This window comes from Canis lupus, chromosome 20 (genome assembly GCF_003254725.2).
Source record: "Canis lupus dingo isolate Sandy chromosome 20, ASM325472v2, whole genome shotgun sequence".
NCBI lineage: Eukaryota > Metazoa > Chordata > Mammalia > Carnivora > Canidae > Canis > Canis lupus.
Genome location: NC_064262.1, coordinates 48171524 through 48183902, shown reverse-complemented (window position 1 = coordinate 48183902; position 12379 = coordinate 48171524). Strand labels below are relative to the sequence as shown.

General features: G+C 40.6%; 1 protein-coding gene across 1 annotated transcript in view; it reads left to right on the top strand.

Annotated features, from left to right (window-relative positions):
- The window catches only part of LOC112666864 (adhesion G protein-coupled receptor E2-like), a 55018-nt gene that overhangs the window by 22303 nt on the left and 20336 nt on the right, over window positions 1-12379 (top strand). Inside the window, exons 14-17 of the mRNA XM_049098216.1 lie at window positions 4904-4970; window positions 5229-5320; window positions 6636-6804; window positions 6890-7000. Coding sequence (XP_048954173.1) covers window positions 4904-4970; window positions 5229-5320; window positions 6636-6804; window positions 6890-6994 — 433 coding nt within the window. The 3' untranslated portion in view covers window positions 6995-7000. The remainder of the gene's footprint in view (window positions 1-4903; window positions 4971-5228; window positions 5321-6635; window positions 6805-6889; window positions 7001-12379) is intronic.

The window sequence follows — 12379 nt, the reverse complement described above, 5'->3', positions numbered from 1 at the left end:
AGACTTGTCTATCCTCCAAGATAAGGTGTTGTTTCTGATTTTTGGTGTTTTTGTTTGTTTGTAGGTAACTTTTTTGGGTTAATTCTGTAGATTGGTTATTCCTTGTAGTGTGTGACCTCTGAGTTCTCTGTTAGTTTTATTAAGGTTCTTATTTTTATTCCTAGTACTGGGTTGTTAGGGTTTTGGTCACATCTGGGTCAGTATAATTTAATGATTACCCAATGGTTGTTCAGATTTCCTTAGTGCTTTGCCTACATGCTTTGCATTCTTTTTCAAAGGTATCTGTGTGAGAAGGCACACCTCCAAACTTTGGGTAGTTTACATAATAGTCTTAGCTTTCACTTTCTGATTGCACAAAGCCTCAAGGTCAATCAGAGGTGAGAAACTAGTGCTTTTTTTCCCCCATGCCCTTCTATTTTTAAAAAATTTATATTGAATTTAAAAAAAATTTTTTAAATTTATTTATGATAGTCACACAGAGAGAGGGAGAGGCAGAGACACAGGCAGAGGGAGAAGCAGGCTCCATGCACCGGGAGCCCGACGTGGGATTCGATCCCGGATCTCCAGGATCGCGCCCTGGGCCAAAGGCAGGCACCAAACCGCTGCGCCACCCAGGGATCCCTATATTGAATTTAATTAACATGTAGTGTATTATTAGTTTCAGAGGTAGAATTTAGTGATTCATTAGTTGTAAGTAACACCCAGTGTTATTGCATCAAATGCCCTCCTTAATGCCATCACCCAGTTACCCTATCTCCCCACCCACTTCCCTCCAGCAACCCTGTGCTGAGTGTCTCTTTTGGTTCATTTCCCTTTTTGATTTTGTCTTATTTTATTTTTCCTTACCTTCCCCAATATTCATCTGTTTTGTTTCTTAAATTATGCATATGAGTGAAATCACCTGAGATTTGTCTTTCACTGACTTACTTATTTCACTTAGCATAGTACTCTCTATTTCCATCCACGTCATAGCAAATGATAAGATTGCTTTCTTTTTGATGGCTGAGTAATATTCCATTGTATGTATATGCCACATCTTCTTTATCCATTCATCTGTCAATGGACATCTGAGATCTTTTCATATTTTTTTATTGTGGACATTGTTGCTATAAACATTGGGGTACAGGGATCCCTGGGTGGCGCAGCAGTTTGCCGACTGCCTTTGGCCCAGGACGTGATCCTGGAGACCTGGGATCGAGTCCCACACTGGGCTCCTGGTGCATGGAGCCTGCTTCTCCCTCTGTCTGTGTCTCTGCCTCTCTCTCTCTCTCTCTCATAAATAAATAAAAATAAAAAAAACATTGGGGTACATCCTCATGCCTTTTTTGAATGAGGCATATCCTCATACATCCTTAGACTTACAGGAGTATTTCAGAGATTTTCAAAATTTGTTATGATCCTTTGGTTCTACAATATTTCCTTTTATTTTTTAAGATTTTATTTATTTACTTGCGAAAGAGGGATACAGAGAGAGGGAGAGCATGAGTATGTAGAAGAGGGAAAAACAGTCTCCCTTCTCAGCAGGGACTCAATCCCAGGACCCTGAGATCATGGCCTGAGCTAAGGGTAGATGCTTAACAAACTGAGCCACCCAGATGCCCCTCTAGTATTTCCTTCAAAATTATGGACAATTTCTTGTTGATCCCACCTGAAATCACAAGCCTAGGCTGCTGGTGATGTGAGAGTAGTTTGCAATTATATTGGCAATTCTCTAAAGTAGGTTCCTTACCCATGAGTTCTCAGTCAAATCAAATAGCCACCAAATTTATAGAATAAAGAGCTGGGGAACTGGAGTAAAAAAATATTGGTTGTGTTCTGGGGGTATGTGTGATGATGATGCTTTTAATGGAACTCCAAAAATAGATCTCTCCATTGTCTTCAGTGCTCTCAACTTGTGCACCTGATGCACCACTAAGCTCTAAGTTAAGGCATCACAGATTCCTTTATCCTCAGTCTTACTGAGGTTCAGGAATTTCTCTTGGACAGACTATCTTCAATTTGTTCTGTGGTTTTGGGTAATTGCCAGAGTCTTGAAATGGTTGGTTGTCATTATTTTGCTTGTATTTGCTTGAAATGGTTGGTTGTCATTACTTGCTTGTTGTCTTAGAAGGAGAGCAAGTTCACCAATGTCCTTACTCCTTCATTCAGGAAGTCGGTTCCCAGAATGTGCACTCTAAACCACAACTTGCTGCTAAAGCTTACATTCATCTACATCAACTGAACTCTTTCCTGGGCACTTCAGTTCTTCCTTGCTTACATTCTTCTTAGCCTATACTTCACGTGTCCTGAAATGGCCTTACACACTTTCCATTGTTCTGAAGTACCCTGCACACTCTACTTTAATGTAGGATCAAAAGTGAATTCTATCACTGTGTATCAGTAACACCTTCAGCAATAGACCGAAGCTTTCTATGAATTATTAACAATCTGTGATCATAAGAGAATGTCTGTTTTGTGCTGTTGTTAAAATTAAATCAAATATCTCAATAACCAAAGACAAATAACTCAATTTAAAAATGGACAACACAGGGATCCCTGGGTGGTGCAGCGGTTTGGCGCCTGCCTTTGGCCCAGGGTGCGATCTTGGGGACCCGGGATCGAATCCCACATGGGGCTCCCGGTGCATGGAGCCTGCTTCTCCCTCTGCCTGTGTCTCTGCCTCTCTCTCTCTCTCTCTCTCTCTCTGTGACTATCATAAATAAATAAAAATAAGAAAAATGGACAACACAGGGGTGCCTGGCTGGCTCAGTCAGAAGAGTATGAGACTCTTGATCTCAGGGTTTGAGTTCGAGCTCCATGTGGGGTGTAGAGATTACTTAAATAAATAAAATAATTTAAAAAGTGGACAAAATATTTTAATAGACATTTCTCCAAAGAAGATATGTAAATGACCAATAAGCACATGGAAAGGTGCCCAACAACCTTAGTAATTAGGAAAACACAAGTCAAAAACCATGAATGAGATATTACTTTATACCCATTAGTTGAAATGGCTAAAAAATACAGGCAATAAAAAGTGCATGGAAGAGTGTGGAAAATCTGGAACACTCATACTTTGATGGTTTGAATGTAAAATGGTGCAACTGCTTTGGAACGCAGTTGGACAGTTTGTCACAAAGTTCAGTATATAGCTACTGCATGCTGGTATATACCCCAAACAAATGGAAACATATGTTCACACAAAAACTTGTACCTGAATGCTTGTAGCAGCATTATTCAAAATTGGAAATAACTGGAATGTTCATCAAGTGATAAATGGATAAACAAATGCAACATATCCATCCAGCAGAATATTATTTGGCCATGGAAAAGAGTAGGATTATTACTCATCCATAAAAACATGTTGCAATGTGGATGAACTTTGAAAGCATGATGCTAAATGAAAGAATCCTGTCATGAAAGGCCACATATCACATAATACCACTTATGTAAAATGTTCAGAATAGGTGAATCTGTCAAGTGGGAAAGCAGAGTAATGGTGTCCTGGGGGAAGAGGAGGAGTGGAGTGTGTCGAAGTGGGAACACATGACTGCTAGTGTGAATGAAATTTCTCTTTGTGGGGTTGAAAATATCCTAAAGTTAGATTTTAGTGCTGGTGCACAACTCTTGGGAATATTCTTTTTTTTTTTTATTGTTAAATCTTTTTTTTTATGTTATTTTTTTTATTTTATTTATTTTTTTTTATTGGTGTTCAATTTACTAACATACAGAATAACACCCAGTGCCCGTCACCCATTCACTCCCACCCCCCGCCCTCCTCCCCTTCTACCTCCCCTAGTTCGTTTCTCTTGGGAATATTCTATTTTTTAAATAATAAATTTATTTTTTATTGGTGTTCAATTTGCCAACATACAGAATAACACCCAGTGCTCATCCCATCAAGTGCCCACCTCAGTGCCGGCCACCCAGTCACCCACACCCCACAGCCACCTCCCCTTCCACCACCCCTAGTTCATTTCCCAGAGTTAGGAGTTGTCCATGTTCTGTCTCCCTTTCTGATATTTCCCACTCATTTTTCTCCTTTCCCCTTTATTCCCTTTCACTATTATTTATATTCCCCAAATGAATGAGACCATATAATGTTTGTCCTTCTCCGATTGACTTATTTCACTCAGCATAATACCCTCCAGTTCCATCCACATCGAAGCAAATGGTGGGTATTTGTCGTTTCTAATGGCTGAGTAATATTCCATTGTATACATAAACCACATCTTTATCCATTCATCTTTCGATGGACACTGAGGCTTCTTCTGCAGTTTGGCTATTGTGGACATTGCTGCTAGAAACATCAGGGTGCAGGTGTCTCTTGGGAATATTCTAAAGATCACTGGACTATATAGTTTAGATGGGTGGATTTTATAGTCTATAAAATATATCTGAATAATGCCATGAAACAATGTAAGACCAAGTGGATGGGTTGTGAAGCCGATGGAAAAAAAAATAAATTGAACAGTGCAAGAAAGGCCCCTAACCATGTTAGTTTCCCAGGATCCTGAAAAGTTGTTAACACGTGTGTGGGCTTCTCCTTTGCTTCAACACCATTTATCTCAGTAACATTATTCACTGTTAATATCTCAGCTAAAAATATAATTTCTTTAGAGAATCTTCTTTAACCATCCTAATCCCTCTGATTCCAAAGTAAGCATGACAACCAATGATACAGCTCATTGACTCCCATTTTTGTTTTATTGTTACCATATATTTGTGTGTATCCTACTCCAGGTGAGATATGTGGTTTTAAAACTATGTTTACTTTCTTTTTAGCGTTATCTTCAGACCCAACCACAAAGCCTATCACAAAAGAGTCACTCATTATTTGTTGATGAATGAATGAATGATTTATAGAATAGTTCTTTCTATATTCTTAAGAACCAATGAATTTTTTGCTTTCTCTCTTGTTCAGCTGCTGGCTCAACCAAGAAAAGAGATTTATATGGAGCTTCCTTGGGCCAGTCTGTGCCATTGTCTCTGTGAGTGATGACATCAGAGTATCCTTAATGCTCAGCTGGGTGTCATTAGAAGAGCAGAATTTTAAGCAGGGTGACAGTGGCAGGCATGTCACTGGATTGTCATGGCTTTGCTTAGTTTTCTAAACCTGCTCCTAAAACTAGAAACTCCACTGTTATTTAATATGAAGATGACTTAAATGTGGAATTGATGTTGGACAGGTTAGGATGCAGAGAACAGATTGAAATTTTATTTAGTAAGTCTTCTGTGGTTTCCCAAAGGTCAATTTAGCTTTCTTTCTGATGACCCTCTGGATTTTGAAAAGCAAGCTGTCTTCCCTCAACAGCGAAGTATCTACCCTCCAGAACACAAGGTAAGATGTAGAAGAGAGTGACCAACCCCATAGACATGTGTGATCCTAAGGACAAAGCCATGTGCCTCAGCAGTCCCTGATGCTTCTTTTCGGGGTCTTTTGAGGGGACCTGAGTAGAGAGAGGCAGCTACCCTTCTATGGCAGCTGGCTCAGATTCAGTAGGTGCAGCTAACAACTTGGCCGAATTTTCTGTTGATCCTTTTTTTTTTTCCCCAGAGAGAGTGAGAGCATCGGGGAGGGGAGTGCAGAGGGAGAGGGAGAGAGGGAATTTTATGCTGGCTCCACATTCAGTGGGGAGCCTGATTTGGGGCTTGATCCCAGGATCCTGAGACCATGATCTGAGCTGAAATCAAGAGTCAGATGCATAAATGACTGAGCCACCCAGATGCTCCTGTTCTATTCCTAACCCAAGTTTGTTACTCCCTCAGAAACAGGAAGAATTGACATTGGTTAATAAACATTCTCTGGACTTTTTCCATCAGTCCTATGACAAATGTGCAGGGAATCTTTATGTTTCCACAAAACACTTAGAAAAACCTGTGAATATTCCCACAACCCAGCCTACACTTCCATACTCCACCTCAGTTCAGGCTCCTACTGATACCTCTTGCATTCTTCTCCTAGTACATGTCAAATCTTCTGGGAGGCTTGGACGGTCCTTTGCTCTAGCAACCTTTGTGCAAATTTAATGCTGTTTCTTCCATGTTCTTATCATTATCATTTCCAAATGAAAATAGAAATCTTGCCTTTGTTATTTTTTAAAGAATTTATTTATTTATTTATTTATTTATTTATTTATTTACTTACTTATTAATGAGAGAGAGAGAGAGAAGAGGAGAGGAGAGGAAGAGACATAGACAGGGGGAAAAGCTCCCTGCAAGGAGCATGATGCAGGACTCGATCCCTGGACCTTGGGATCATGCCCTGAACCAAAGGCAGATGCTCAACTGCTGAGCCACCCACGGGTCCCTCCTTTGTTATTTTTAATGCCCAGATCCCAGCACAGAGCCTGATGCAAAATGCCTCCTCAGTAGTGCTGGATGAAATCAGGGTCTCCAAGGAGCATCATAAAATTTTTGAAACTTACATTGTGAAATATCCCTGTCCTCCTCAATCCAAATCAAGATGCCATCGTGGTCCAAGTGGCATCTGTACTGTAGGAAATCATTGAGAGTAAAGATCAAAGTTGATCACCAGTCAGCTTGAGAACTCATCACCATCAGGGGAAGACAGAAGCTTCCATGGCTAGAGATGAGAATGGCTTTCATTGTGTTGTCCTGGGTGAATCATGAGCCTTCTTTCTCTTCCTACCCAGGATGCTGACATTTAAAGCCACAGCTCAGCTCCTCATCTTGGGCTGCACATGGTGCCTGGGCATCCTGCAGGTGGGTCCAGCTGCCCACGTCATGGCTTACTTGTTCACCATCATCAACAGCCTGCAGGGTGTCTTCATCTTCCTGGTGTACTGCCTCCTCAGCCAGCAGGTACTACTGCCCAGCTCCCACCTGGGACGCTTCCTATCTTCACTCATCTCAGTGAACTGATCCAGAGCATACTTTGCCTTTGCAGGTGCGGGAGCAATATAGGAAATTGTTCAAAGGGATCAGGAGAACAAGAGCTGAGTCAGAGAAATACACATTGTCCAGCAGGGCCACCTCTGATGCCTCCAAATAGAGCATGGTAAGATCAGGCATTGCTCCCAGAGCACTTCATTAAGTGACCTGCTTAAGTACCATATGCTTACCCCATTGAGCAATGTTAGTGTGCAACAGAATAGGCCCTTCAGTGGCTCACACTTGATTTGCTTTTTTTGTATATTTTTTTATTGGAATTCGATTTGCCAACATATACTATAACATCCAGTGCTCATCCTGTCAAGTGCCCCCTTAAATGCCCATCTTTTATCTATTAATTTAATGTTAACAATTTAGTTTTAATTAATTATTAACTTTCTGACTCCTCTATGAAGACGGTGCTTCCACCTGTTCTTTGGATCCCATCATTCATGCCTTATCCATTATCTTTAACTGTTAGCAATAGTCTCTTTTAAAGGTTTGTTTAAGAATATATTTTGCTCCTTAGGGTATTGTGTTCATCTTAACACTTACACATCAACATCTTTTTTTTTAAATAATAAATTTACTTTTTATTGGTGTTCAATTTGCCAACATTTAGCATAACACCCAGTGCTCATCCCGTCAAGTGCCCCCCTCAGTGCCCGCCAACCAGTCACCCCCACCCCCTGCCCTCCTCCCCTTCCACCACCCCTAGTTCGTTTCCAGAGTTAGGAGTCTTCCATGTTCTGTCTCCCTTTCTGATATTTCCTACTCATTTCTTCTCCCTTCCCCTCTATTCCCTTTCACTATTATTTATATTCCCCAAATGAATGAGACCATATAATGCTTGTTCTTCTCCGATTGACTTATGAAACACCTGCTATATGGTAAGCATAGCTAACTAAGTAAACAAGAGTCAATGATCTGAAGCAGTGATGCACATTCTACTCAGAGCTATGTTATCCTATGCTTTTTCTTTACACCCACCTGTATCTCACAGTTACTATGCAGCAGCCCCGGAAAGAGAAACATGGGGGAGGTTGATATACATATTTATATATTAAACAGAAATGTTAGCTTGTATTTTGGAATTTCTTATAAGGCTGCCTGGTATTTTCAACACCCTCTACCCACTGAGAAACCAGGAAGGAAAAGCAGTAATGGCGGGGATAATTCATGGGAATGGTTACTAAGAACCAACACTTACTGACTTAGATTGAACAGAGTTCTTTCCAAATGTTTCTCACCTCTTCCATTTTCTCCTAAAGACTTCCCCGAGTCTCTGCTCCTATCTAAAGGAGCCCACTCTGCTGCTAGGAAGTCATCCTGCATTACTTATAGCACTGGTTCTGCCACCGAATCTTCTGTCTCCTCCACCTTCCTCAGTAAATGTCATATCACCTATTTCATAGAGAATTCAGAGTCATCTGATGATGATACCTGGTGAAGTCTGTGTCATCGACCATACCAACCAAATATCAGCATGCATCCTGTCCACAGTCCTTTATCATTGGTGCAATTTCTCTCCTCTAGGATGAGTGCTACCACCTGTTCTTCGGATTCCATCCTTCATACCTTATCAATTATCTTTAATTATTGTTCATATATTCTCACCCTCTCTCTCTCCCGCCCTCTGGCGCCATCTCAACAGTATTCTCCCATAATCATGGAAACATGTTTGGTTCTCTTCTGTCTTTTATTTTATTTTTTTATTGGAGTTCAATTTGCCAACATATAGCATAACACCTAGTGCTCATCCCATCAAGTGCCCCCCTCAGTGCCCATCACCCAGTCACCCACACCCACCGCCCACCTCCCCTTCCACTACCCCAGTTCGTTTCCCAGAGTTAGGAGACTTTCATGTTCTGTCTCCCTTTCTGATATTTCCGACTCATTTTTTCACCTTTCCCCTTTATTCCCTTTCACTATTATTTATATTCCCCAAATGAATGAGACCATATAATGTTTGTCCTTCTCCGATTGACTTATTTCACTCAGCATAATACCCTCCAGTTCCATCCACATCGAAGCCAATGGTGGGTATTTGTCCTTTCTTTTTTAACTTAATTTAATTTAATTCTTTTATTATAAATTATTTTTTATTGGTGTTCAATTAGCCAACACATAGAATAACACCCAGTGCCCATCCCGTCAAGTGCCCCCCTCAGTGCCCATCACCCAGTCACCCCCACCTGCGCCCACAGCCCTTCCACCACCCTAGTTCGTTTCCCAGAGTTAGGAGTCTTTATGTTCTGTCTCCCTTTCTGATATTTCCCACACATTTCTTTTCCCTTCCCTTATATTCCCTTTCACTATTATTTATATTCCCCAAATGAATGAGACCATATAATGTTTGTTCTTTTCCAATTGACTTACTTCACTCAGCATAATACCTTCCAGTTCCATCCACGTTGAAGCAAATGGTGGGTATTTGCCGTTTCTAATGGCTGAGTAATATTCCATTGTATACATAGACCACATCTCCTTTATCCATTCATCTTTCGATGGACACCGAGGCTCCTTCTGCAGTTTGGCTATTGTGGACATTGCTGCTAGAAACATCAGGGTGCAGGTGTCCCAGCGTTTCATTGCATCTGTATGTTTGGGGTAAATCCGAAACAGTGCAATTGCTGGGTCATAGGGCAGATGTATTTTTAACTCTTTGAGGAACCTCCACACAGTTTTCCAGAGTGGCTGCACCAGTTCACATTCCCACCAACAGTGCAAGAGGATTCCCCTTTCTCCACATCCTCTCCAACATTTGTGGTTTCCTGCCTTGTTAACTTTCCCCATTCTCACTGGTGTGAAGTGGTATCTCACTGTGATTTTGATTTGTATTTCCCTTATGGTAAGGGATGCAGAGCATTTTCTCATGTGCATGTTGGCCATGTCTATGTCTTCCTCTGTGAGATTTCTATTCAAGTCGTTTGCCCAATTCATGATTGGATGTTGTTTCTTTGCTGTTGAGTTTAAGAAGTTCTTTTTTTATTTTTTATTTTTATTATTATTTTTATTATTTTTTAAAAATAAATTTGTTTTTTATTGGTGCTCAATTTGTCAACATAGAGAATAACACCCAGTACTCATCCTGTCAAGTGCCCACCTCAGCGCCCACCACCCAGTCATCCCCACCCCCCGCCCACTTCCCCTTCCACCTCTCCTAGTTCATTTCCCAGAGTTAGGAGAGTTTAAAGAGTTCTTTATAAATCTTGGATACTAGCCCTTTATCTGATACGTCATTTGCAAATATCTCCTCCCATTCTGTAGGTTGTCTTTTAGTTTTTTACCTTTGGCTATGCAAAAGCTCCACATCTTGATGAAGTCCCAATAGTTCATTTTTGCTTTTGTTTCTCTTGCTTTCATGGATGGATCTTGCACGAAGTTAATGTGGCCAAGTTCAAAAAAGGTGTTGCCCGTGTTCTCTAGGATTTGATGGAATCTTGTCTCACATTTAGATCTTTCATCCATTTTGAGTTTATCTTTGTGTGTGGTGCAAGAGAGTGGTCTAGTTTCATTCTTCTGCATGTGGATGTCCAATTTTCCCAGCACCATTTATTGAAGAGACTGTCTTTCTTCCAGTGGATAGTCTTTCCTGCTTTGTGGAATATTAGTTGACCATAGCGTTGAGGGTCCACTTCTGGGTTCTCTATTCTGTTCCATTGATCTATGTGTCTGTTTTTGTGCCAGTACCAAACTATCTTGATGACCACAGCTTTGTAGTACAACCTGAAATCTGGCATTGTGATGCCCCCAGATATGGTTTTCTTTTTTAAAATTCCCCTGGCTATTCGGGGTCTTTTCTGATTCCACACAAATCTTAAAATAATTTGTTCCAACTCTCTGAAGAAAGTCCATGGTATTTTGATAGGGATTGCATTAAACGTGTCAATTGCCCTGGTTGACATTGGCATTTTCACAATATTAATTCTGCCAATCCATGAGCAAGGAATATTTTTTCCATCTCTTTGTGTCTTCCTCAATTTCTTTCAGAAGTGTTCTGTAGTTTTTTAGGGTATAGATCCTTCACCTCTTGGTAAGGTTTATTCCTAGGTATCTTATGCTTTTGGGTGCAATTGTAAATGGGATTGACTCCTTAATTTCTCTTTCTTCCATCTCAGTATGTAGAAATGCCACTGACTTCTGGGCATTGATTTGTATCCTGCCACACTGCCAATTGCTGTATGAGTACTAGCAATCTTGGGGTGGAGGCTTTTGGGTTTTCTATGTAGAGTATCATGTCATCGGCGAAGAGGGAGAGTTTGACTTCGTCTTTGCCAATTTAAAGGCCTTTTCTTTCTTTTTGTTGTCTGATTGCTGAGGCTAGGACTTCCAGTACTATAGTTGAATAGCAGTGGTGAGAGTGAACATCCCCTGTCTTGTTCCTGATCTTAGGGGAAAGGCTCCCAGTGTTTTCCCATGGAGAATGATATTTGCTGTGGGCTTTTCATAGATGGCCTTTAAGATGCTGAGGAATGTTCCCTCTATCCCAACACTCTGAAGATGTGATCAAGAATGGATGCTGTATTTTTGTCAAATGCTTTCTCTGCATCTAATGAGAGGATCGTATGATTCTTGTCTTTTCTCTTGCTGATATAATGAATCACATTGATTGTTTTACGGGTGTGTGAACCAGCCTTGCATCGGAGGATAAATCTCACTTGGTCATGGTGAATAATCTTAATGTATTGTTGGATCCTATTGGCTAGTATCTTGTTGAGAATTTTGCATCCATGTTCATCAGGGATTTATGGTCGGTAATTCTCCTTTTTGGTGGAGTCTTTGGTTTGATTAAGGTGGTGCTGGCCTCATAGAGCAATTTGGAAGTACTCCATCTCTTTCTCTTTCCAAACAGCTTTAGTAGAATGGGTATGATTTCTTCTTTAAACGTTTGATAGAATTCCCCTGAAACCATCTGGCCCTGGACTCTTGTGTCTTGGGAGGTTTTTGATGACTGCTTCAATTTCCTCCCTGTTTTGGCCTGCTCAGGTTTTCTATTCCTTCCTGTTGATTTTGGTAGCTTGTGGCTTTCCAGGAATGCGTCCACTTCTAGATTGCCTAATTTATTGGCGTATGAGCTGTTCATAATATGTTTTTAAAATCATTTGTATTTCCTTGGTGTTGGTAGTGATCTTCTTTCTCATTCATGATTTTATTAATTTGAGTCTTCTCTCTCTTCTTTTTAATAAGGCTGGCTAATGGTTTATGTATCTTATTAATTCTTTCAAAGAACCAACTCCTGTTTTTTTTAATTGGTGTTCAATTTACTAACATACAGAATAACCCCAGTGCTGCACCCATTCACTCCCCCCCACCCTCCTCCCTTCACCACCCCTAGTTCGTTTCCCAGAGTTAGCAGTCTTTACGTTCTGTCTCCCTTTCTGATATTTCCCACATATTTCTTCCCCCTTCCCTTATATTCCCTTTCACTATTATTTATATTCCCCAAATGAATGAGAACATATAATGTTTGTCCTCCGACGCTTACTTCACTCAGCATAATGCC